At 32.9% G+C, this 25,846-nt stretch overlaps 1 protein-coding gene across 1 annotated transcript; it reads left to right on the top strand.

Moving 5' to 3' along the window:
• Positions 1–2,275: 2,275 nt before the first annotated feature.
• On the top strand, positions 2,276–25,816 carry CSN4 (COP9 signalosome subunit 4). Its single transcript, XM_076512249.1, has 11 exons — positions 2,276–2,498; positions 7,251–7,330; positions 9,421–9,572; positions 11,463–11,566; positions 11,880–12,033; positions 12,485–12,635; positions 15,049–15,133; positions 15,494–15,579; positions 16,416–16,531; positions 17,489–17,573; positions 25,569–25,816. Exons 1-11 carry the CDS (start codon positions 2,425–2,427, stop codon positions 25,700–25,702), a joined length of 1,221 nt encoding a protein of 406 aa, XP_076368364.1. The 5' UTR covers positions 2,276–2,424; the 3' UTR covers positions 25,703–25,816.
• Positions 25,817–25,846: the final 30 nt, after the last annotated feature.

Below are 25,846 nucleotides of genomic sequence, written 5' to 3'. Positions count from 1 at the left end.
GTAAAATTTCCGGCTTAAGCAGGTTTTCTGGCTTAAACATAGTGAAAATGCATTTCCTTAATTATATATAATTTTTTAGCAGAACGTTAAACTTGCTTGACTCAAGGGAAGCATGACGTTTGTGAATAAAGTTATTATATTGTTTATGCTATATTTATCAGAATAAGAACAAAAATAGACATTCAAAATATACATAAGTACACAAAATCTTAACCAAATTTATTTGAAGAAAGTGTCCAATTTCAACTGTTTCGTTTTTTTTAATGGGCTTTCTCATGCGGTTAGAAGAGAACGCCAATTCTACAACCTTTTCATGCAGTTCATTTTCCCCATTCGTTTTTGCATACAATTTTATAGCGTTAACATAACTTAACACTTACGATGAAATAGGAATTTCTATTTCCTCATTATTTCTTCCATTTTGTTCATCTTCTGAATCTCTTACACTATTACCATCTTACGATTCTATTATTGTTTGTTTATTTGTTTTTGAATTTTGCACAAAGCTACTCGAGGGCTATCTGTGCTAGCCGTCCCTAATTTAGCAGTGTAAGACTAGAGGGAAGGCAGCTAGTCATCACCACCCACCGCCAACTCTTGGGCTACTTTTATACCAACGAAAAGTGAGATTGACCGTAACATTATAACGCCCCCACGGCTGGGAGGGCGAGCATGTTTAGCGCGACTCGGATGCGAACCCGCGACCCTCAGATTACGAGTCGCATGCATTAATGCGCTCGGCCATGCCGGGCTGTTACTAAATACTAGCTGGTCAAAAGTTTAAGACCATACTGAAACGAAACATTAATCGGTAAACACGAAACGAAATTTAATCATTTGTGTTCAAGCATTAGCGTTGTCAACATCTCCCACTGACATCTTCTGTGTTACATTGGGTAAAAGCATGACAAAGGCTAAAAAGTTAAGATTTGAATGTGGCAGAATTGTCGAGCTGCAAAAGCAAGGTCTCTCTCAACATGCCATCGCTGTTGCAAATTTCTTAAAAGACCTTGAAGGATACGGAACGAGAATTTCAAGTGGTCGGGCCAAGAAAATTTCTCTTGCGCTGAGCAGGAGGATTCGACGGGTTGTCCAACAAGACACCAGCCGATGGTCGAACCAGATTAAGACCCTTACGGACGCAGAATGCAGTTCAAGAACAATAAGACGGCATCTACGAGAGGAAGACTTTAAAACCGTAAACGTCTTCAACGGCCACGCCTCCTTCCACACCACGAAACAGTTCGGTTAAGTTTTGCTAAGAAGCACCAAACATGGAACACAGAAAAGTGGAAGAAGGTTTTGTTCTCTGATGAGAAAAAATTTAACCTGGATGGTCCAGATGGCTTCCAACGTTATTGGCACAATAAGGATATCCCAATGGAGACATTTTCTACACGACACAGTGAAGGAGGTTCCATCATGATCTGGGGTGCTTTCTCCTTACATGGAACAATGGAGCTTCAGGTTATACAGGGGCGTCAAACAGCAGCTGGCTACATTGGCATGTTGGAGAGAGAATCCTCATTGACTGAAGGACCTCGCTTGTGTGGAAATGACTGGATCTTTCAGCAGGACAACGCTGCAATCCACAATGCCCGCATGATAAAGGACTTTTTCATGGTGAATAACGTGATTCTTTTGGACCATACAGCGTGTTCGCCCGAAATGAACCCTATTGAAAATGTTTGGGGGTGGAAGTCTATAGAAATGGACGTCAATCCCAAACAGTGCATGATTTTCGTGAAGCCATCTTCACCGCTTGGAATAACATTCCAGCCAGCCTTCTGCAAACGCTTTTATCTTTTATATGCAAAAACGGCTCGTTTGGGTTGAGAAAATATTTTACAACCCAAACGAGCCGTTTTTGCATATAAATTTCTCAACAAGTGGGTTTCTCGACATCACTGAAACGCTTTTATCGGCCATGGCAAAGCGAATGTTTGAAGTTATTCGCAATAACGGCCGTACAATTCACTACTGAGACCTCTTGTTGTGCATTTCCTACCCTGTTTAGGACTTGTTTTTGGTATGGTCTTAAACTTTTGACCAGCTAGTATTTAGGCTAATTTCATTGTGTTCACATTGTCCATATTAAATGCTAGAAAAAAGTTTTTTTTTTTATTTTTATTTTCCATTTCCTATTTTCATCTTTCGAAGCTCTACTCAAATAAGTGGTTGAGCCTAACAAGGCAAAATGCATATTTTTTCTTGATGTTAATTGGCCTTAATATTTTAGCCAGCAGTGTATATCAACATAACTTTAATTATAAGCAGCTTATTTTTGGTGAGTACGTTGCTTACGGGTGTTATTTCTTTACGTTCCGGTAGAGAACGTTATTTGCTAGTAAGTGTAGGCCAAACGAGTAATATCTGAGAAATTGTGAAGTATTGAGTGGTGAACGTTGTTAGAGGAGTAATGCAATGGCAAATTCGGCGAAACAGCAGTTAATAACTCTTTCAAGTTTGGGTGGATCTCACAAGGATCAAGCCGACCGGTGAGTAGCATTGTAACAATTATTTGTGTCATATAGGTTATATTAACCCAAGATGGCGGAAATACTTGGGACTTTCTCGGATTACAATTTAAAAATTGAAAAAGATGTAATAAGGAATACATTCTAAAACCTGTATTTGATGGTAATGAGAAAATTATTTTATAACTGAATGTCATAACTTAGTATAACAAAGAATAGTGAATAAAATATATTAAAAATGTGATAAATATTTAAATAGTTATGTCATACCTGTACTATACCAACCTCTTAAAAATATACACCTCACATATTTGAACACATGGTGTACAGTAACAGTTAAAAAAAAAACTGAGGTAGAAGGTTGTCCAAAATTAAATTTCTTCAAAACTTTTAGTTATCTGTTAGTTATAATTTTATGTTTAGTGCCTGGCTTGTTTTCTGTAATTGTTTTCTACCTGCATTTGTTGTGTGAATTGAGTAAGCAATGGAGATATTAGACCCATTTTATGACCTTGTACTGTACAGGACAAACAAAGCTAAAAATTGACTCTTTTAAATACAATTTTGACAGTCTCTCAGTGGTTGCTGGAAAATAATTGAGGTTATTGATAAGTCATCTTGAAACACTTTTTACATGGAGTTCCCTTATGAACTGAACAAAGATGGTTTGTTCAGTTTTGTTTCATCACATGGTAACATGCTTATAAAAAATATTTTAAAGGTTAGAGATAAGCAACTGGTTTAGTTGAACAGCTTAAGATGACAGGTAAAAAATCATTAAAAAACAATTTTAGTGTCATTTTAAATTATTCAAAGTATATTTTGAGTGACATTTAAAAGAAAGTTTTAGCTTATTTTGAAATTTGCCATCTCTGAGCTTAAGTTTGAAGATGATCTTGTACATCTTAAACTGTTCTTGCAGCTATTGCAACATCATTGTGAACATGAAACATTTGGGTTCTGAAGAATTTACAATTCTAAAGGACTTATGTCGAAATGATATTGTAACTATTTCTAAATCTGATAAGGGAAACATCATCACATTAGATAAAGAATATTTACAAAAAAACTGAAGTGTTTTAAATGTTTGTACTAAATTTGTGAAGTTGGATTGTGATTAAAGTGATAAAAGGAAAGCTAAGTTGGAAAAATACATGATGAAATGGAAGCAGGATAATATTTTAAATGAAAGATACTATTTGAACATTAGACCTTCATGTTGTCATTCAGGAATTTGTGGCTACCTAAGTTTTGCAAACAAGAATGTCTGTTCCAACCAGTAGTTTCTAACATTGGAACCTGTAAGTATGTTTAAACTGTTTTTTTTTTTTAGTCAAATTTCCAAAGATAGCTCCAGTGAATAAACTTTAAAGGACAGTTTTGAATTATTTCTTGAAATATAATAATTGAAGTGATATAGTAATGTTGGTCTTGATGTAGAATCATTGTATATAAATATATCTTTAGCAGAAACTATACATGTAAGTGCTAAGTTGATATGCAGTGATATTCCCAACATAATGCGACTATTTCTGAACCACTCTGTCTGAAATTAGTGGTCTTCAATATTAAGCAATATTGTTTTCTTAGGAATTTAAAAAAAAAAAACTTTATGATCAAATCAACAGTGTTGCTATGGGCTCAAGACGGTTGCCATCTTTAGACAATCTGTTTTAAACCTACTGTTATTGGTATGTTAATGATACAGTTACGTCTTTTTGAAACTTTCTTCAACTTTTCCTATTTTTTCATTACTTGAATAGTAGATACAGCAATATAAAATTTACTATGAACATAGGAAGATCCTAAACTTCTTATTTTTAATCAGTAATAATAATTATAATAATAAGTCACTTCAAATGTGAAATGTATCACAAAGAGAATGACAAGCTTGTATTTTAATTTTCTGATTTATCATGCCTATAAATTATTTAGCATAGTTGTGGTTTTGCATGAAGAATTTTGTCAAAATTATTTTCTCATTGATAGGAAACTTTATAGTTATTTGAATAAGTAAAGTGTTAGTACACCATGTATATTTGCAGTTTCTAAGTGCCATGATGTTATCAGGGTTACATATGTCAGGAAATGTTTTCTTTTTTTTAATTATAAGCATTTTAACAAAATGGCAATAGAATGATATATCCTTAAGCCTAATTGTTGCCTTTTTTTAAAGAGTGAATTGATGCTTTAGTCATCATTTGTAGTTTATAAATTTACTTGTTCTTACTGTCAATAGAGATTTATTAAATTTACAAAATGAAATTATTAACACTTCTACGAAAAGTGGGGCTAGTGGGAGCCTAGGTTATTAATAGTAGGCTATTTCATTTAAATACAAATTTATTAGCCTAATATTAATAACTCTAGGAGTGTTAACACAGGTAACACAGGTGGAGAAGCATTCAAACCTAAGATCCCCTAATAAGCTGAGCATATTTGAATTAAAAAAAATCTTGCTTATTCACAAGCTGAGGTCTTTCAGTCCTTTTCAATAAGCTATTATTCTTTCTTGGCTAAAGTGGTCAAAACTGCATACAATGTTTCAAGTGAGTTGTATAAATAAATAAATAATTGTATTGTTTGACTTGTAATAAATATCTTTTAAGTATATCCCAATATTCTGTTAGCTTTACTTCTAGCAATAGTGAGCTGCTTTGGGGTGAGTGATCTATCCACCACTGTGCTGAGATTCTTCTCTTCTGTCATACTGTTGAGTGGATTTCCTTCTATATTAACAGAGTAAATCTTAAATGCATTGTAAATGGAAGACTTGCCATTTTTGAACTGTCAACTTTGCATATTGTATATGTATAAATGTGTACTGTGAATAAAACAAATGTGCTGAATGCATGAGATACATTATATACTGCCAGAGATTAATTAGAAAAAAACGTTTTTCATTTAATGACTGGAAGCATGCTTCAGAAAATGTTTCCTTGCTGTATCAACTTCAATATATGGTTTAAGATTACTTATAATAGAGTAGCCTGTCTGATAGTGTGTCAATTTTGAAAGAGCCTTTCACAAATGGTTATTAAGCAAACTGGATACTTAAGAAGTGAATAGAGAATAAGTATGGTAGAAAAGCAGAAAGCAGTGATAACTGGGCAAATTGCTAAGTAAGATAGTGACTTGTAGAGTCTCTATGAGGTTTCTTTGAATATTTAGTATTTATGTTTGGGCTTTGACTGTATTTTTTGGATAGTCTTTGTGACTGCAGATTCTGAAAATTATTATAGGTTTCAAAAATCTATCTTTTAGTGTAGGCTTAAGAGTGCTGGAGTTAAATGTAGGAAATGTATACTTGAATGTGTAAAGCACCATTTAAATTATTGGAAGACCAGATGCAAATTAGTTCATTGACAGAGCTGCCTTTTAGTTGTTAATAAGTAGAATGGTTTGCTCATTGAAGTTGTGTGTGCAATTACTTTGAATACTTTTAAACTATCATTGTTAGGTATTGCGAGTGTCTCTATTTTAATAGTTTTAATTGAAAGGTAATATGTTTTTATTTGGAGCTAGTGAAACAGTTTAAAGTTTTATTATATAAATACAATTATATAAGTAGCATATAATGTAGCACCCACTATTACTCTTAAAGTCCTTTGGAATAATTTGTAGTTTTTGTGCATAAATAATTTATAGTGTAATTAATATTAATGTTCACTTAGGCTAAGTAAGGTATCTAATTAGATTTAATAGATAGTAATAATCCATCAGGTAGTGAGTATAGTTAAATATACTGCTCTTATTTTTGTGCTTATAAAGATTACAATTTATTATTCATTAATTGGGTACCCTTTATGTTAACAGTATTTTTGGTTGTAAACCTAATATCTCAAGAGGATTGGCCTGCTTAGGAAGCTTTTATATTACGTTCAAAATCGATATAGTGAGCGAAATAATTTCAATGATAAAAGTATGATGCTAACTAACTGAAAATTATAAACTAGGTAAACATTTGCATTAACAACAATGGTTAGAAACATACAATAGTTGCTTTCTTCAAGTATTGTTATAGATATTAGTTTGGGAAAATAAATTCCATCCATGTCTTACTGCAAAGAACTGTTTCACTTAAGAACTGTATATAAATGATCTTGTGATGCATTTATTTAACTTTGGAATTATAATTCAGTAAGTGACTCTCATTGAAAACATCATCACAATCAGAATTATCATTTGTTTGTTTGGTCATAAAATTATTTTTTGTTGCACAGTTTTATATTTGTTAAGTACTTGATAGTCACCAATTTTATTCGAGTGAATGTGCCAGAAAAGTCTTGAAGGATCATACTGTCTCATGTTGTGTGTCATGTTGTCTTGTTACAGTTTTATTTGTAAGGTTATTTTAAGTCACTATCACAAATGTATTTTGTACTTTATATAATTTTGCATCAATTTCTGCAAATGGTGATGTTTGTTTTTTAAACATGACTGAGTTACTCATATCTCTATCTCTTGACCAATTTGAGATCTAATTAGTTTTGGACTTGGGTCAAACCATTTTGATTGAAGTATTTGACCATGACAAAGGTTGTAGATTAATTTATACTAATCCTGCTTAATAGAATTTCAATTTTAGGATAGGCTGGTAGAGATCCTAGTGAATAATAAAACTGAATTGGGTGTACATGTGTCCAATGTGGTATTGCTAGTGTACAAAATGTAGCTAATAAAAAGAGAAACAATAGATTAATTTATTGTAATTCTGCATAAAAGAATTTAGTGCTGCACAAATTAAGAATTTCCTCTTGTTTATTAATATAGGTATCGAGCAGTGTTTGAAAACATTTTGAAAAGTTCTGGACAAGAATTGGTGGATGGTTTAAAGGCCTTTGTAGAAGCTAGTAAGTGTTTCAGGCTGTTTATTATTTGTTCTCTTGATAATACATGCTGTGTAAACTTTGTCATAATAAGCAATCCACTTGAAGTAAAACTATCTCAGGACAGGTGGTATGGGTATTAACACTTTTACTAATGATGCAAAGAACAACATTTCAACCTTCTTAGGTCGTCTTCAGTAGAAGTGTTAATACCCATACCAGCCATTCTAAGATACTTTGCCAAGTAAACTTATTAGAAGGTTAGAGTTTAGTATTATGTTTTTAATTCTTCAAAATTAAATAAATTAAAAAGAGATGATGACATAGTTAATAACTTGGAAATTGTTATTCAAATGTACTGTAATTTTGGTACTGGTTCACTGTATTCTGATCAGCAGGTGTAATCACAGACCAAACTAGAACTTATCCATTAGTTCAGTAGTTAAGATGTTGAAACTGACATTGACAATTAAATGAGTTTGTAACTAGAAAATAATGGTATTGTATGATAGCCTATTAAATCTTTCATGTACTAGAGTTGTACGTGATGTAATTACCTAAATAAAAATTTATTAAAGCATGGAAAATGTATAGTTTTGAGAGATTGTAATAAATATCGGATTTATTACGTATTTCATGAAATATATGCAGATGAGATTTGATATATAAATACTGAAGAGAAGGTTACAAATAATTACATTTTTCCAATAAGTAACTTTTTAACCTTTCACTGATAGATAACTTAAAAGGACATCTTTTACTGCAGATCACTGATGGTTAACCTTAAGGTTTTTTTTAGAAATAAGTAATTGACGTGATTTTTTTATTGTTAGTTTCAGTGTTTACTTTTCCAGACTGATACTTTCTGATAGCTGAATATTGAGATAATGAATTTTTTTTTTCTTTGTTTTAAGTATGCAAGCAATGAAAAGTGAAGTGAATGGATGATAATGATCCAGTGTATTTGTTCACATTTGAATATTTTTTATATATGTAACGTTTGTTCCGACTTGCTTGAGACTTGCTGATGTAGTGTCACATTTTGTGTGAATAGAATATACAATACTACATGAAACCAGAGTCTGATCATTATTTTTTAATATTTGCAAGGGGCAGTACATTCTTCAGTTCTTCAGTATGGTTATCTTATGTGTTCAATGCATTCTCAAAAACATTGTGAATAATAGAAACCTGGGATATACATTGCTGTAAGGAAATATTTTTATTGTTGATTTTTGTTAATGTTTCGTATAAAACTTGTTCATTCCATATTGAATGGATCTTCTAAAAACGCTGCAGTCAATAAGGATGGGTAATGCAATTAATTAATACAAACTGTATGTAAACAAAAATTATTCTTAACAGTAAAAGAAAAGGCTCACTCGTGTAAGTATTTGTAATACCTGTACTTTAAACCACTGTTACTCATAACAATTAACACTAGTAGGGTAAACCATTTTTTACTTTCCTGTGAAATGTGCATATTACTTTAATATTGTAATGTATCTTTGTTAGATATAGTCGGTATTATTAGAAATAAATATAAAACATCTTACCAGTTTTTGAGTTTTACTCATACAAGCACCTTATATTGTTAACATTAAACTTTTTGGGTAAAGAAGTGGATTCAAAATGACTTACAAACTGGAGCACTTTCAAATAGTTGATTATTCTTCAAGAGTAAAATTTAGAAGATATGGGGTAAGATCAGAGATGGGCTAAGATTAATATAAAAAGATCAGCTCAGTTGAGAAGTTGCTGTTTAGATGATTCAGGACATTCCATTTTCATTTAGATAAGCATAAAGCAATGCCACAGATGGACCATGGAAATAAACTCCATTAAATATAAAGATAATTGAATGTTTGAATTATATTTAAAAATCATTGCATTAATGTTAAGTCTTCAGCACTGCAAAGTAATTGTGTAAAATGACATGCTTCTTTAAAAGGAAATCATTTTAACTTTGTTTCACATAACTACAATAGTCATCTGGATAATAATCAAGAATTTTGTTTCTGTTATACTTTCTCAGCATTGGAATAATGTATTGGTATCAATTGCCAATTTTTATTCATGTGCTGTGTAATATACTTGGATTTTTTTCTTTTCAGTTGTTAATGAAAATGTGAGTTTGGTGATTTCACGACAGCTGTTGACAGATGTTGGAAATCACTTGACAAAACTGCCTGATGATATATCTAAAGCTGTTTCCCACTTTACCCTGGATAGGGTTCAGCCTCGGGTAGTGTCCTTCGAGGAGCAAGTAATTATACCTCATTGTACTTATCTATGAGAAAAGTTTGGATAGTCAGTAACACTTTGTGGTCATGATAGTTAGCACTGATACTTGTAGAGAATTATTCAGTTGTTGTTTTTTTTCTTAGATATTTATGTGAAACATACTGCTCTGAAATTATAATTGTTAAAGACAACATACTTACAGTATGAGTTTTGTTCATAGAAATCTTGTTGCAAAATACTAGATACTTGTACCATCAATATTAAAATTAGTAAAAACAATAAAACTTTATTTATATTTCATTATTAATAGGATTTAATTCATGGTTTTATTTTGCATGAAGCTGAAGTTTGTGGAGATAGTACTTCCACAATGTATATCAGAGTTAAGAAACAGCACTGTATAAATATTTGTAATATTCTGTGAGAATCATGGAATATTATTAAAGTATGATCCAGAAACTATTGATATTTCATGCTTTCTTTGTATTGGTTCCTCTACCATCTTTTTGTTGGTGTTTGTTTTGTGGTTCAGTTAGTAATGTAGTCTGGAGTTAAAATTTTCTATGTCCAAAATTTATTTCATGTAGGTGCTCACATCTGTGGGATTACCCATCCTACTTCCACAGTTCCATTGAATGTATTAGCCTCATTGAGAATGGTGTTTTAGTTTACTCAAGCTGCTTAACAAGAGTTCTGCAAGCTATGCAGTGAAGTCACTCTTCTGTTGATAGATTGGTATAGTATAATTCTGATTGAATCTTAGATTAGTGCAGTTCACATCATTACATGTAGCCATCTTTTTTAACTCTGTGACCTGTACCACAGAAATTGAAACTGTGCCTGACATAGTTTGTTGGTTAGGGCACTTGGCTTGGAATGTGTGTACTGCAGGTTTGAATCCCTGTCAGATAACATGCTTGTTGTCAAGGCCAGCCACCTAAGTGTAAAATAGTTTTGGCTAATACAAATACTTGATCAACCAACCTCAAATCTAGATGGGATTAAGGTTGAATAAAGAAGATAAAAATCAAACATAGTAAACAACCCACCTTCTTGAACTCTTGGTGTGAAAGAACATTGTAACCTTTTTACAGATTAAAATGGCTGAGAAAACCATCTGAGAGAAATTCTAAACTGTCCATTGGTTATTCACATGTCATATATTGAAGTAAGTGTATTATAAGGTACTGTTTCCAAAGATAGAAGTTGATGAACCAGTCCACTGTGTTTTATTCAATGTGTAAGCCATGTCTTAGCAAAATAAAAAGATATGGGGTTCTTATTTCATATTCTAGCTTGTTAATAATGGTAATTTGAGTTTCTAATTTGTACAAAACTATAACAGAGTATTTTTACATCACAAACATCTAATTTTAAACACTGCTGCATTCAACATACCATGTGATTCACTAAACTGTGTTCTTTTAATATTTACTTTCAAATTAATAAATTAACTTGTATATAATCTTAAAGTTTTAATTATAATATACAATTTGACTCCAGATTTATTGACATAAATAAGTAGTTCAGTAATATTTTGAAGGCAAGTAAAGAAATGTAGTGATGTGGCTTTTGACCTGTGACCCATTGGGAAAGGGTTAATATGAGCACAGTTAAGAGTTATTTGTTTAAATAATTAGTAAAACACAACAGAGTTAGAAAATACTTGTGTGTGAAAAGTTTCATGTTTCATAGAATTTATTCAGTTATGAATTTTGTCTAAGTAGACTTTATAACACTAGAAAATTTGTCATATTCTCTAATGATGTAAATTCTAGATATTTTAGTCAGTTTACCCTCATATGCAAAATTTCATTTTTTTATAAATATTTTTCTAAAGATGTGAAACTGCTTTAAGTTCAAAACTTTCTAGATACAGCAGGTCTCTATCTTTATGTTTGATGTATTTCAGGTGGCAAGCATTCGACAACACTTGGCAGATATTTATGAAAAGGAACAGAGCTGGCGAGAAGCTGCTAATGTATTAGTGGGGATACCTTTAGAAACGGGACAGAAGTGCGTTCATTGTTTGGTTTCATGTATAAGATAAAATACAATAAATCTCTCTAATATTAATCTAAGTGGGCTTCTGTGTTATAAACATTGTATTTATTTTTGTAGTTAGTTACTGATACCTAGAACTGATTAACTATTTATACATTATTCAGCAATGATTTGTTCCAAGAACTCTTTTAAAATAAAAGTGGTGAAATGGTAGATGGTATTCATGGTTTAGTGGGTTTTGTATTGGTGACATTGTGAGCTCTGAGGAAGGAATACTTGTAAATGGTAACTCTCTGGTCTCTAAGCTTTGTTTTTTCTTCACTAGACAATATTCAGTGGATTATAAGCTAGAAACATACCTGAAGATAGCTCGACTTTATCTTGAAGATGACGATCCTGTGCAGGCAGAAGCCTTCATCAACAGAGCATCATTATTACAAGCTGAATCTAAGAATGAACAGTTACAGATACACTATAAGGTCTGATGTTTACTAATCTTAGTCTACCTAGTTATAGGTAAACTATAGTCTCAAGAATTTTCCGTTTGTCTGTTATATAGCCCAGGAATTGTTTTTAGTCAGACAAAATGCATTATCTGGTCTGAAACTTTCTTGTCCTAACCTGACTTGATTTAAGTTTTCTACTTGCAGAAATTGTACAAGTAAGATTTTGTAGTTGAATAAAGATTTCCACTTTGAGAGTAGAGATGTCTTTTGTTTCTGGTGCAAAAGTTACAGGTTTGTTGGAAGAAAGTTATTTTATGTCTTGTTTAACTTTTTTACAGGTTCCGAAATTTTTGATTATCTTCATCTGTTTACAAGTATTTATAAGGTTTAAAACATTTGTGAATGTAAAATATTTTTAGTCATTGTTTAACCATCTCTCTTTTTTATTCATTTGTTTTAAATTTCACCCTTTTTACATCTCCAGGTATGTTACGCACGAGTGTTGGATTACAGGCGTAAATTTATTGAAGCAGCTCAACGCTATAATGAGTTATCCTACAGAAATATCATTCATGAATCTGAGAGAATGACTGCACTAAAGAATGCTCTGATTTGTACAATATTAGCTTCTGCAGGTATAGTGAATTATTTTGATTTTGAAATCAACAACTAAGTGCCAGTATGAAATTTAATTGTCATGTGCATATGCACAAATTTTTACTTGAAATTAATAAACTTTTACCAAATTTTAAAGATACTTGGAAGATGCAGTGTAAAGAAAGTTGTTTTTTTTTTTTTTTTATGGTGGTTAAAGAAGTTTTAAGTCTTTTTTTTTTAGGTCTCAAAATATGTTTTAGCTACAGTGATGTGCACTTTGTTGTATATAGCGAAGCCTTAGTTTTGCTTTATGACTGGAATCATTATTTATTTTTTGACCTCATGAAATTTAATTTTCATTTTTCTCTATATTATGTGAAACAATGAAAATAATTTGCTTAACTAAGTTAAATGGAATAAATCTTGATCGAAGGAAGTCAATATCTTCATCTTTCTTGCCACTATTGGGTATATAAGGATCTTTTTTGTACTTAAATTTAAAATTCTGTAGAAAAAGGCAGTATTATTTTCCATCTATAAAATTGAAGTATGCTTGGTTGATTTAAGTTGATCTGTCTCTTCATTATTAAATCTACATTACAGTTCATTTTAAGTTTTATTTGTTTCACCTTCATGCCAAGGTTTGCTTTTCTCTAGTATACTGAATGTAATGTTTTCCTAAGCTTCAGACACTAATATTGGAATTTCTGGAACCAATTCATGTGAAATGTGGTTGCAGCATAATTAAGCTGCAAACATCAGTCGTACATGAAAATGAGAGCTGTGATTGTTCTTTTTATACAGACATAATTTTTCTGAGCTAAAATATTTCATAAGGCATCCAATGATCTTAATACACTGACTAGCTGCAGTTCCAGGTGACTGGGGGCATGTAAATAGGGAAATATACCAAATATTCTGAATATTTACTGTTATCACTGTATGTGTGATGTATAAGACAATCTTATATGACTGGATTTTTACAGCAAATTGTTTTTTGAGGTTCAGTGTATAGGGTCATTTCTATTGTCAAGCAAGTCTAGAATGTTTTTTCTGTAAAGAAATTCACAATTTCTGTTCTAACCTGTGCTTTTGGATAATCATTACACCATAAATGTTTTTTATGCTCTTCAAACACTACAGACAACATTGCATAATGTAAATCACAAATGTGTAATAAACAACTTAACAAAGATTTCATCACAGTTAGATTTATTTTCTATTATGAAAACTAAATCTTAAGATATAGTGATCTACTAAAACATGTCTACAAAATTAGTGTATCTTAGAGAAACTAACTTTTTTGACATAATATTAGCAATGTTTTAGTATGATGGATGAGATTGAAACATTTCAAAAAAAAAATCTTGATTAATTGTAACTAGTGTGTGGGATAAACAACTTCAGTTTTAAAGACTCGAGACAAATAATACAATTACAAGCATGTTATTGTAACTCAGTATGTTGCACAATGTCTAGGTATTTACTCAAGGAAAAAAACAAAGTAAAAGGAACAATGCAGTTTTGATTAATTATGTTATTAACCAGAGAATTCTTAATGGAACTCTAGCTTTTAACCTGTGTATGAGACGAGAGGTAAAATCAGACATTGTTTTAAGACCAAAGAACATCTTGTATGCTGATGAGGATAGAAGGAAAACTAGAGTAATTGTGAGCATTTTTTTTATTGCATTATTCAGCAACTAATGCCATGTGAAAACAAGCATTAGTTACTAAACTGAAAGTTTCCTTTATAAATACAGGACATTTTACATCCGTGGTAACTGGCTGGTTAGTGACATTTTGTAATAAATGGGTTAAGATTTGTTACATGGAATAAACTATTTTTATTGGACAATTATTGATGGTGATATCAGGTTATACATGGGGGTCATAGCTAACCCTCTCAGCAAAGGAAAGTAAAATTACAACTAACTTCTTCACACTTCCATGATAACTGAACAAGTCTTCACATTGTAAGTGGGCAAAGTGGTTTAGGCATTCGACTTGTAATCTGCAGGTCATGGGTTCAAATCCCCATCACACCAAATATGCTCACCCTTCCAGTCATGAGGGCATTATAATGTGATGGTCAATCCCACAATTTGTTGGTAAAAGAGTATCTCAAGAGTTGACAGAGGGTGGTGATGACTAGCTGCCTTCCCTCTAGTGTTACACTGCTAAATTAGGGATGGCTGGTGCAGATAGCTCTCATGTAGCTTTGTGCAAAATTCAAAACAAACCAAACCACATTATAAATATTTGAAGTGAGTGAAAAGTTGAATAAATTTCAACAGAGTTATCTGTATTGTGGAGTTTTTTATAGCTTATCAAAAAGGGTGTCAAAATGTTCAATATTCATTATGTCATTAGAAAAGTAAAATATTTTAGTTTATTACTACAAATGCATGATATAGGAACTGGTTTTAAACAGTACTTTTGCTTTAATAGGACAACAGCGCTCTCGTATGTTGGCCACACTCTTCAAAGATGAACGTTGTCAGCAGTTACCCACTCATGGAATTTTAGAAAAAATGTAAGTGATATAAGATTTTATTACAAGCAATGAAATGTTTCATTGTTTTTAGTAAAGGAGGTATTTTAATGATTTGGTTAATCTATCTTTTATAATTGGAAATATTTACATTTTAAACTTCTTTAGAAAATGTATTTATTAAAGTGATTATATAAATTTTCAGTAAATGTACATATGTTTAATTTTAATATAATGCACTGACAAACTTAATTGGAGTTAAATTTTTCATAAATATGACATAATTATAGAAAACAATATTTTTAAACGTTCATTAGGCTGTATTATTTTTAATGTCTGTTTAAGATTTGTTCTGTGTTTCTATTGATTGAATGTAAACAATAACATCTGTTTCTTTGAAAGGTATTTGGACAGGATAATTCGAAGGAGTGAATTGGAAGAATTTGCTGCCCTACTTCAACCTCATCAAAAAGCCACGACAGCAGATGGTAAGAAAATGGTTGAAAATTCTAATTCTCAATTTTTAACATTTTTTTAAATGCTCTGTTAATATGTTTTGACAGGAAATGAAAATTAAGGTCACAATAATTAATAACATTTTTATTGATTACATGCTGTAGTAGTTCTTGAGATACCTAGAAACCAACTTTTGTGATTACTATTATATACTAGTATTTAACCATATATACAATTAAACACTTTGATACAGCAAATTATTTTGAAATGAAACTCCCCCAGAACAAGAACAATGTTTTTGACTGCTTAGTTAATCTGAAAATCACAAATATTTAGTTAAATTCATCATATTATCTTTTACAAGATTTAAAATATTTGTACTTTTGGTATGTGGTTATTACAGACAAATATAATTTCAGTTGTAAAGTAATGAAAATGACAAAATAATGAAGTTGTATCAAAATAAATTTATCAGACATTTTGATGTTCATGTAATTGCAGTTATGAAAACAACTTATTTGGAAGGAAAAGCTGTATATGATCTGTGACTTAAATTTATTAAAATTATACCCTCATAATTCAGCTTGAGCATTAGAAGAACATTAGATAATGTTGTACTGTCTTTACTGGGCAGTGAATGCTTAGACCATGTATCTCGGAGCTAAAAGAATATCTCTGCACTGTGGAGCCTTAGATGCAGTTTAAGTGTTTAAGTCAAATTCTACTATTTAGTCCAATAATAGTACCCCAAGAGATAACAGTAAATGCCATTGATTAGCTGACTTCTGTCTAGTCTATCATTTTAAATTTAGGGACATCTTTGTGTAAAAAATTTTGAAATAAAATTGCTGTCTTTTTTTATTTGTAGGTTCAACAGTTCTGGATAGGGCTGTGATAGAACACAACTTACTTTCAGCGAGTAAACTTTACAACAACATCACATTTGAAGAACTAGGAGCATTACTGGAAATCCCCCCAGCTAAAGTATGAATTGTAATTTATTACATTTTTCTTTTCATTAGATTTTAATATTTTGGTCTTTCTTAAAATCCAGATGATAGTTGTAGAACTGGAAGTTATGCTCTATCTCCTCTGCAAGTTTTTATTGGTGGATTTTAATATTCAGTGTCATCTGTAGTTTAATAAATAACACTTCCAAAATTCTAACAAATTTCATTTTCCTAATTTTACTCCAGGTACCATTCTTTTTAGGATTATAATAATGACCACCTGCTGAAATCTTGAAATAGATTTAAATCCTTGTTATCAGATTACAAATAAAAGGGCAAGTGTTACTCATTGTTTATGTTTGAAAGGAATATGTTTCCTAATACAAAGTTCCGTTGTTTACGAATTGCTCTTAAAGATATGTAAAACACCGTTATCCAATGCAAATGAGAGTGAAAATGTTAGAAAAGGAATATGATGGGTTATTTTATACATTTTAGTTTGCTTTTTTAAGTACTTGACAAATGAATTATTTTACAGTGATGGATAAGCTGACTTTTTACATTTTAGTTCATTGATCACCTACACCATTTAAAAGAAAATTACATAACAAGGGAAAACCATCACCCCTAGATATGATGCCAAATGCAAGACACCATACTTAAATGGTCTCTTTATGTAAAGAGACTTTACTTAATCTTCTCGAGACAAAATTCCTAAACTAAAGAACTTTTAAAAGTACAGTGGAGGAGCATTTCAAACTAAATATAATGAGTCGTTTCTCCATTTGACATTTTATATTGACTGGAATTATAATTTCCAATTTTTTCTATTTAGAACAATGAATGAAGAGTTGCTCTTCATGGCTTAGTAATATTTTAGCTTGATAGTATTTATACAGTGGTCTGTTTTTTTTTTTTTTTTCAAATCTGAACTTTACATATAATTCACATGATTGTTTTAACATGATAAGTTAATGTATCTGCTTTTCAGGCTGAAAAAATTGCTTCACAGATGATAACTGAAGGTCGAATGAATGGTTATATTGATCAGATTGATTCTATAGTCCATTTTGAAAGTAAGTACTATATTTTTAAATCAATTAAAACAAAGAAACACAGAATTTAACAAGATCACATGGCTGTGACATTTTGCAAAACTTGCTTAAAATTGCATTATCAAAATCAGAATTTCTATTCTTGACTAGCTTTAAGATTTCTCGTGTTGCTTAACAAGTGGTGCCTGCTGACCAAACACTGATTAATAACCTCCCAAAAGGCTTGTAAAGTCTTAAACATGCGTTGTTAGTTCTTACAAAAAAGTAAATTATGCGTACTATTTTCTTAAGTGTTAACACATTTAATATGTAAAAAGAATTAACTATAATTATTTCATAATCTTGTAGAAGTGTAGTTGATTTTCATAATATAATGTTTAGGATAGAAAAAAAAACCTATTGGTTCATATTCTAAGCTATTAAATAACTGAATAAACAGTCATACTGTTACAAAACTAAAACTGTCTTAGCTGAAGATGACTCCTACCTTATATTTTTGTACTCTTATCTGACCATCAAGTATAAAAAGATAATGCATCAACCCTATCAATTTCCTTAATCTTAAACACCTGAATTGAATCCTTACTCTTCTTTTTCAAAAGAAAACAATTTTGGAGATTTTAACCTCTCCTTGTGAGACAACCCCTAAATCCCAGGTATCACTGTTGTGACCCTCCTCTGAACCCTTTCAAAAAGTTCATTGTCCTTCCTAAAGTAAGGAGCCCAAGACTGAACACAATATTCCAAATGTTGCCTAACCAGTAACCTATACAAATGAAATTATAACCTCTTTAGACTTGTATTTTATATCTCTATGGATACAACCTAAAATCCTATTTGCTCTATCACTAGCATCATGCACGTAAGACACTGATCACCAACTACACTAAGATCTCTCTTTCATAACACTTATGTTATTTCAATTCAAGTTATGAAAACCTACATACATTATTATAATTAAAACCCATCTGCCATTTCTTTGCTAATTAAATAAAGTGATCTAAATACTTTCAATAACATAACAGAAGCAGCATCCAAGACTTTTAATTAGCAAATTTAAGACACTTATTGACCATTTGTTTATGTTACAGATGTAAAAAGAAATTGCATATCTATTAAAATTTTGTTAAATGACATTGATGTAAATTTAAAAGAGCAAAATTCCTAAGACTGGGCCTTGAGATACCCCACTTACAGCATCAATTCACATTAACTAAACTCCATTTATCACAACTTTTTGCTTGCATCCATCCAGCTAACCTATCACCGTAATAGAAATAATTTCTGCAATATTTTTATGTGGCACTTTTGTTGAATGCTTTGTGAAAATCCAGGTACACAATCTACTCCCTTAACCTCCTCTACATAAAGACCTTCTCAAAGAATGTCAAAAAATTTGAGACAAGATTTTCTCTTGGAGAAATCGTTAAAACTATCTTTTAGCAGACTTTTTGAAAATGTTTCCCACAACCAGTGTAAGAGTAATAGGCCTATACTTATTGGGACAATTTTTATCACCTCCCTCTTTAACATCTAAGAATTAATGTAGTTCAACCTTGTTTTCATCTATCAACTCTTAAGATGTGGAATACTGCATAAATATTCATTAACAGAACTTGAAGAAAAAGCAAAATTTAATAATCCAGATCTTATTAAATGATTATATGTGAGCCAAACATTTTGTTTTCCCTTACTGTTAAGTTTTACATTTTCAACCAAACTTTCCTCATACATCCTTTTTGATGTCTTAATTTCCTGTTTCACCAAATTCTTAATCTTCTAAATTGACAATGAAGTTCTTGTTGTATTCCTCCAAAACCTGCAAGCAAAATATTCATCTTATGCAGCAGAATTTGAAACCTAATTGAACACTGGTCCCTTCCACCTAGAAGTTTCTGTCCTTCCTTGCATGTTAACCTAAGCTTAGCATTCAGCCCCAAAATTCTTAGCAGTATCCCTGACCCAGTTATGGGCTTTTGCTTTGTATGCCTTTTATTAGTTTCTTCTTCTGACCTACTTTTCTGTACTCCTAAGTCTTCACACGATTAACAAATTGCATCATTGTTAGCCAATTTTAATATATTTCTTGTTCTATCAGTTATATCCCCCAGCTGTGCCTCTGGGTAGTATAATGCAATTCTTTTCTTCCTATTACTCCACAGGCCTAGTCAAAGAATTGTCTACAAGTTTATCATTAATATCCTATTTGTTTTCTTTCCCTCCAGCACTTCATCTGCACAAGCAAAGGGCTAGAATCTGTTGCTCATTATAGTTAAATCAACTACCTTCAGTTCTAACAGTACTGTTATATGTAAATGGAGTTTAATATTTAGAAATATATTTACTTCCACTGAAAACTTTTGTTGGTGTCTGTATTGCCTGGCCTGATGTGAAAAAGCTATCTTCAGAATATTATGTTAAGCTTTTTTGTTAATCCCCTAGAGGTGGATTCCTGTACATGGTGAGGGGACCTTCAAGAGGATTTGTACTCTCTGGGATCTAAAATTCCACCCACATTTGCCATGCATTGCAACCTGTGATGGGAAGGAGAGGATCGTTGTGGTTGAGGGGTTCATCTCCAACACACCACTTTGATCTTGAAGTCCTGCAGACAGGCAGCCCTCCCAGGGTCAGTCTGCTGGTCCACTTGGGCTATGATCAACTGAGTACCAGTGTTGGATGTTCTCAATGGGTGTTGTGGACATAATGTCTGATACTGGTGTTTAGTTACAGTGCTCACGAAACCCTGGCATTGTAGTGTCCTCTCACAGGACTTCCTAGTGGGTGGGGTCAGTTGGAACGTAAATGTAACATCTTTATTATGGGTACCTCCATTTATGAATAAAAAAAAAAAAAGATAGGAAAATGACCATTCATAGATGACTGTGCAACAGTCAAATTCTTTATCAGAGAAATCCTTAGGGCAAATGTTGCCCTTTTTCATTCAAAAGAAATCAGAGGAGCATGCTGGCTCACCCAAGTCAAGAAAGTTGCACTCTGGAGCCATTTTGGTGGAAACATCTTCACCACAATATACCAAACTTCACTTGAAATCAAAGGCCATTGGGGATATACCCATCAGAGTTACTTCCTATACAACTTTGAATTGTTCCATAGGAGTTATTGTTGAGAGGGTTTTAAAGAACATTCCCAAGTTGGAGATCCTTGCTGGTTTTTCCAGCCAAGGTGTTTCTGCAGTACACCATATCTCCACTCATACAGACAGAATTATGGTGCCTAATGATGTTCTGATATTGATGTTTTACATCACCACATCTTCCAGCCACAGTCAAATGTGAGCTGTACTGTAAGGCATGGCCATACATTCACCAACCCTCTCAGATGTTTCCAGAATCAATGGTTTGGTCACACAAAAACATAATGTCGTGGTTCTTTAACATGTACTCATTGTGGTGGCAAAGACCAAAATACATACGAATTCAAACTAGGAACTGCTGTATTAATATTAGTGGTTCATACTCCTCTTACTCTCGCCCTAAATGGATGGAGGAGAAAGAGGTGCAACACCTGAAAGCTATAATTAATATCTCCTACCCAGTAGCTCAGAAATTATTGTTCATATCCATCTCAGACATATGCTGCTGCACTTCATTCCACTGCCACAGTGGGGAAGTGCAAACAGACCTATCCATGCCTTAAGCAGAGTCATTTACAAAAATACTGAAGAATCTTTTGTTTTCAATTATTAAAAAGAGTTGTTAAATCGACCTCTACTTCCAACAACTGCCCATTTTCACTTCCTTTGGCTCTGGATCCATCCTCTTCTGCAGCCCCAAGAATTTTATCATTGTCCAATAAAGAAAAAAAAAATGTGGTCATAAACAGAAGAGCTCTCCACTCAATTTACCTACACATAAATAAAAATAGCCACTTTGATACAATGGAACTGTTGAGGTTTATGTTCTAATGAGAATGCTTCTTACCATCCTGTATTTTGATGTCAATCAGCGTGTCTTTTCTTACAGGAAAGATTTCTGAAACCTTCTGATACAGTAACCTTTTAGCAGTTTTCTTTGTACAGAAATGATAGCTTGTGTGATGGACAAGTGCATGGTGGGGTGGCATTGCTGGTTGATCAGCATGTGCCCATGCTGTCTTTGCCACTTGATTCATCTTTGGAGGCTGTAACCATTTGTGCTTTATTGGTGGATCAATACCATCACTATTTGTTCTCTCTACCTAGCTCCTGAAGAGACCTTATGATCAGTCAGACCTTGCTAGTCTCATTGAAAAGTTACCATCTCACTTTTAAATCCTGGGCGATTTCAATGAATATAATCCCCTCTTGGGTGGTGCTGATATTGATGGGATAAGTCATTCCATAGAGCATATTCTCTTGGAGTACATCCTGTCTCTCTTCAATACTGGATCTCGGTTATTTTCATACACAGACACTCTTTTACTGTTATTGATCTTTCTGTCTGCTCCCCTTTACTTTTCATGGAGGGTTAACAGTAACCCATGAAGCAGTGATCATTTTCCTGTCATTTTGAGAGAGAGACTAGCTGCAGTTGATGGAAGTTGGACCAGAACTTGATCCTGCCATTGTCTGTAAACCATCAATAGATGACTACTGCATGGCAGCATTGAATGTCCGTACTGTCCAGACAGCTGCTCATTGTATTCCTTAAACCTTGATATGTTTCCCACAGTATCCTTGTCATTGGTGGAATTCTGCCTGGCAGAGGGCAAGGAAAGCTCAAAAACAGGCTTGGGATACCGTTCGTAGGTATACCACACTTTTCAATAGGCCTATGTACATGCCCAGCAAGTCAGACATCACAGCCAGAAGAAATTTTGGATTAAATACACATTTAGCATATCTTCTACCATCAGATTTGAAAGGTAAGTGAACAGCATGCTTCTGCCCTCTTTTGATCTTGCTCTCTGGTGAGGAAATTACCAATGCCTAGTGTATTACCAATACTCTAACTGAAAGCTTCTCTCATGCATCTAACAACTCTGCTTCATCTCCCACAGACAGAGCAATTGCTTCTTTCCTTTTGGGCTAATTGTCTCTGACTATAATCTCCCCTTTATGCTGGAACTCAAACTTGCTCTTCATCAATCTGACAGTACATCAGTTGGACCTGATGATGTGCCATCTCTCTCCTACCCCTCGTGCTATTCTTCTGTTTGTATTTAAACAGATCTGGCAGGAAAATGCTTGGTGTCATGCTATTTCTAAGCCTGGGAAGGATCCCAAAATTCCTTAAAACTACTGTCCAATTTCTTTGACAAATTGTCACTAAGATCTTGGAGAGAATGGTTCATTTTCGTCTTGGTTGGTTCCTCGAATCAAACAACCTCCTCTCATCAACTCAATGTAGGTTCTGATGACAGTGCTCCACCATGGACCACCTGATTTGATTTGAAACATCAATCAGGGAAGCCTTTCTCAAGTGACATCATCTTGTTTCTGTATTTTTTTTTTTTTATCTTGAAAAAGTTTATGGTACAATGTGGAGGTATATCTTGTAAGACATCCACTTATCCATTTTTATTGAACCACCAAGTCCATGTGTGTTTGACACTTTCCTGTTCTCTTCCACAAGAATTTGGAGTCTCTCAGGGCTGTCTTGAGTGTTACACTTTTCATTAGAAAGATTAATGTCATCAGTGGATACCCCCCACCCCACTGTTGCAAATGGTTTCTTTGTTAAAGACTTCCACATTTTGTCAGTTGTTGATTATGGGTTTACTGAATGACAGCAAGTGCTTTTACCTTTTCTCACTCCAAAACTGTTTGCATGCACTTCTTTCACCAACAGGGTATTCACCCAGATCCTGTAGTTCCTGAGTCAAAGTTCTTGGGGCTTATCTTTGACTGTAAGCTGTTCTTTATTCCCCACATCAAGCAGCTACATGTAAAGTGTACAAGGGCACTGAACATTGTGTCCTCTCACGAAGCAGACTGATGTTCTATTCTAAAAATCTGTTCTGCCTTATTCTATCAAAACTGGACTACATGCCTCTGCCAGGACTTTGGCCTTGAAGATGTTGGACCCTCTTAACTATCATGGGCTTCTGCATTGTTCCACTCCAGAGTTTGTACACTGAGTCTCATGAACCTCCTCTATATCTCATCATTTGAAATTGTCCTTATTGTATGCTTCAAAACTTCGATCCTTACCCCAGCATTCTATCTGGGGTTGTGTTTTCCTTCCTCAGTGGGCTATGCTTTTTCAGAATAGACTGTCTGCCATTTTTCCTTTTGGACTTCGTATCCACGTGCAGTTGGATGAATTGGGTCTGCCCTTGAATAGCATAGCTACATCCACTAATCAGCCCATCCCCAAATAAGATCTTTCTTTGAGTCACCTGAAAAAAAGCACATACTTCAAACTGGAAGTATCACCTTCTATGTACCAAACATCTTTTGAACCATCCTTCCATTAATACAGATGGTTTGAAATCGGGTGACTTTGTGGACTCTGCCATGGTTTATTGTGATTAAGTTGTTGCACACAGAATCCCCTCTACAGTTTGTGTTCACTGCCCAATTGTATGCTATTTCTCTTGCCCTGGATCACATAGAAACTATGCAGTATACAAACAACTATTTATACTGACTCGCTTAGCTCTGTTGGCCCTGGAATCACTTTATGGTAGTTATCACCAATATTAAAAAAAATGATTGGCCAATTTCCCTTTATCATCTACTTGTATCCAGTTCCCCTGGAGCCAAGCTTGTTGACATTGCAGCTGTGCCAGTCCTGTATTCAAGGCTTGGCCCTACACCAGTTGGCAATTGACTTTGAGCAACATAATAAGCTTAACCAGATCACACCTATTGCTCCTTGGCTGTTTTGCTTCCATAAAGGGCAGGTGGAGGAAGTTGTCCTGTCTAGGTTATGCACTGGTCAGTTTTTTAATTCGTTACTTTATGTGGTACTAATGTATGGGCTGTGTGACACTCATGTCATTATAGCCTACATTTTACTGTTATGCAGTCATTACAATTGAGAACAATAACACCATTTTAAGCTTTTACCATGTGTTCACCTTTGATGTTACAGTGTCACTGGCCACCTCAGTTGTTTTTAAATTTTTCATCTGAAAATTGGACTGTTTCATTGTAGTATGATTCCCTTTATACCAGTAAATGCTAAACAACCAACAAACTTTTTATCTTATTACCTGCACGGACAATGATATAACTGTTACTTGGTACGAGTTATTTCCTCTTATAAGATTAAAGTAAACGTGATACTTTTCATTACCATGATCTTAGCCTCAGAATACTGAAAGATTTAAAAGTGAATCAAATGAAATAGTTTAGTGATCAACATTTTTGTAAAAATCTCTTAAGAAAACTATATGATTTTTCTTGTATGACACTGAATTTGCTGATCATTTGATAAAATTCAATTAAAAAGTGTTGTTGAAGATCCAGTGTGAGCATTTTAGTTTTGAATAAAAAACTGGATAATTGTACTTGCAGAACATAAGCAGTAATCATCTAACCTTGGCCTGGAGTCTTTTGTCAGTGATTATGAAATTAAACTTTGTTACTAGCAAAAAAAAAAAAAAAAAAAAACTTTAAATGACAAGTTATTTTATAAACACAAAATATTTAATATCAGACTTAATAAGAAATACTTAACACAATATACAGCCTTAAACTGAATTCTCCCCAATCCTTACTTAAACAAAAAAAAAAAAGTACAATGGATATTTCATTGAATGAGTGTAAAATTATTGTAACAGGTTTTATTTTTCTACTCCAAGGATTAAAAAAAACCTTAAATTTATTAGTTTTTCTTATCTGCTCCTTCTCGTGATGAAAGGTGAGAAAGAGATGGTGTGTTTTGTGCAGTTACTAAATGTTATACTATTCTAAACCTTTAAGATAAAAACATCTCGGTGACTTTGCTCTGAAATTAAGTATAGCTTTTTTTTTAATGCAAACTAGCTCTAGAGGAATATGAAAGAAATATTATATACAAATAAGATTAAATGTGAAACTTTACTAAATATTGTATACTCCTGCAGCTCGTGAGGTTTTGCCATCATGGGATAAACAAATTCAGAGCCTGTGTTTTCAAGTAAATAATATCATTGAAAAAATCTCCCAAATTGCACCAGAATGGATGAGTCAGACTGTGGAGGAACAAATGGCCCACTAAAAATGACATCTATTTTCCTTTATGTATATATTTATGTTGCAACTGTATCCCATCCATGTAAGAATAGAAATGTATGTTTTTTGTTGTTTAAGTAATAAACTATGTAGTACTATATTAAGATTTGCTAATGAATTCCACAACAGG

The sequence above is a fragment of the Tachypleus tridentatus genome, chromosome 7 (genome assembly GCF_004210375.1).
Source record: "Tachypleus tridentatus isolate NWPU-2018 chromosome 7, ASM421037v1, whole genome shotgun sequence".
Classification (NCBI taxonomy): domain Eukaryota; kingdom Metazoa; phylum Arthropoda; class Merostomata; order Xiphosura; family Limulidae; genus Tachypleus; species Tachypleus tridentatus.
This window is presented reverse-complemented; position numbering and strand designations above follow the sequence as displayed.

Bases quoted from the DNA above. Each gene is read 5' to 3' on its own strand.
- CSN4 (XM_076512249.1), top strand. From the start codon at position 2,425: ATGGCAAATTCGGCGAAACAGCAGTTAATAACTCTTTCAAGTTTGGGT. The intron at 9,573-11,462 runs GTAATTATACCT...GATGTATTTCAG, and splicing joins TAGTGTCCTTCGAGGAGCAA to GTGGCAAGCATTCGACAACA. The intron at 15,134-15,493 runs GTAAGTGATATA...TTTCTTTGAAAG, and splicing joins CATGGAATTTTAGAAAAAAT to GTATTTGGACAGGATAATTC.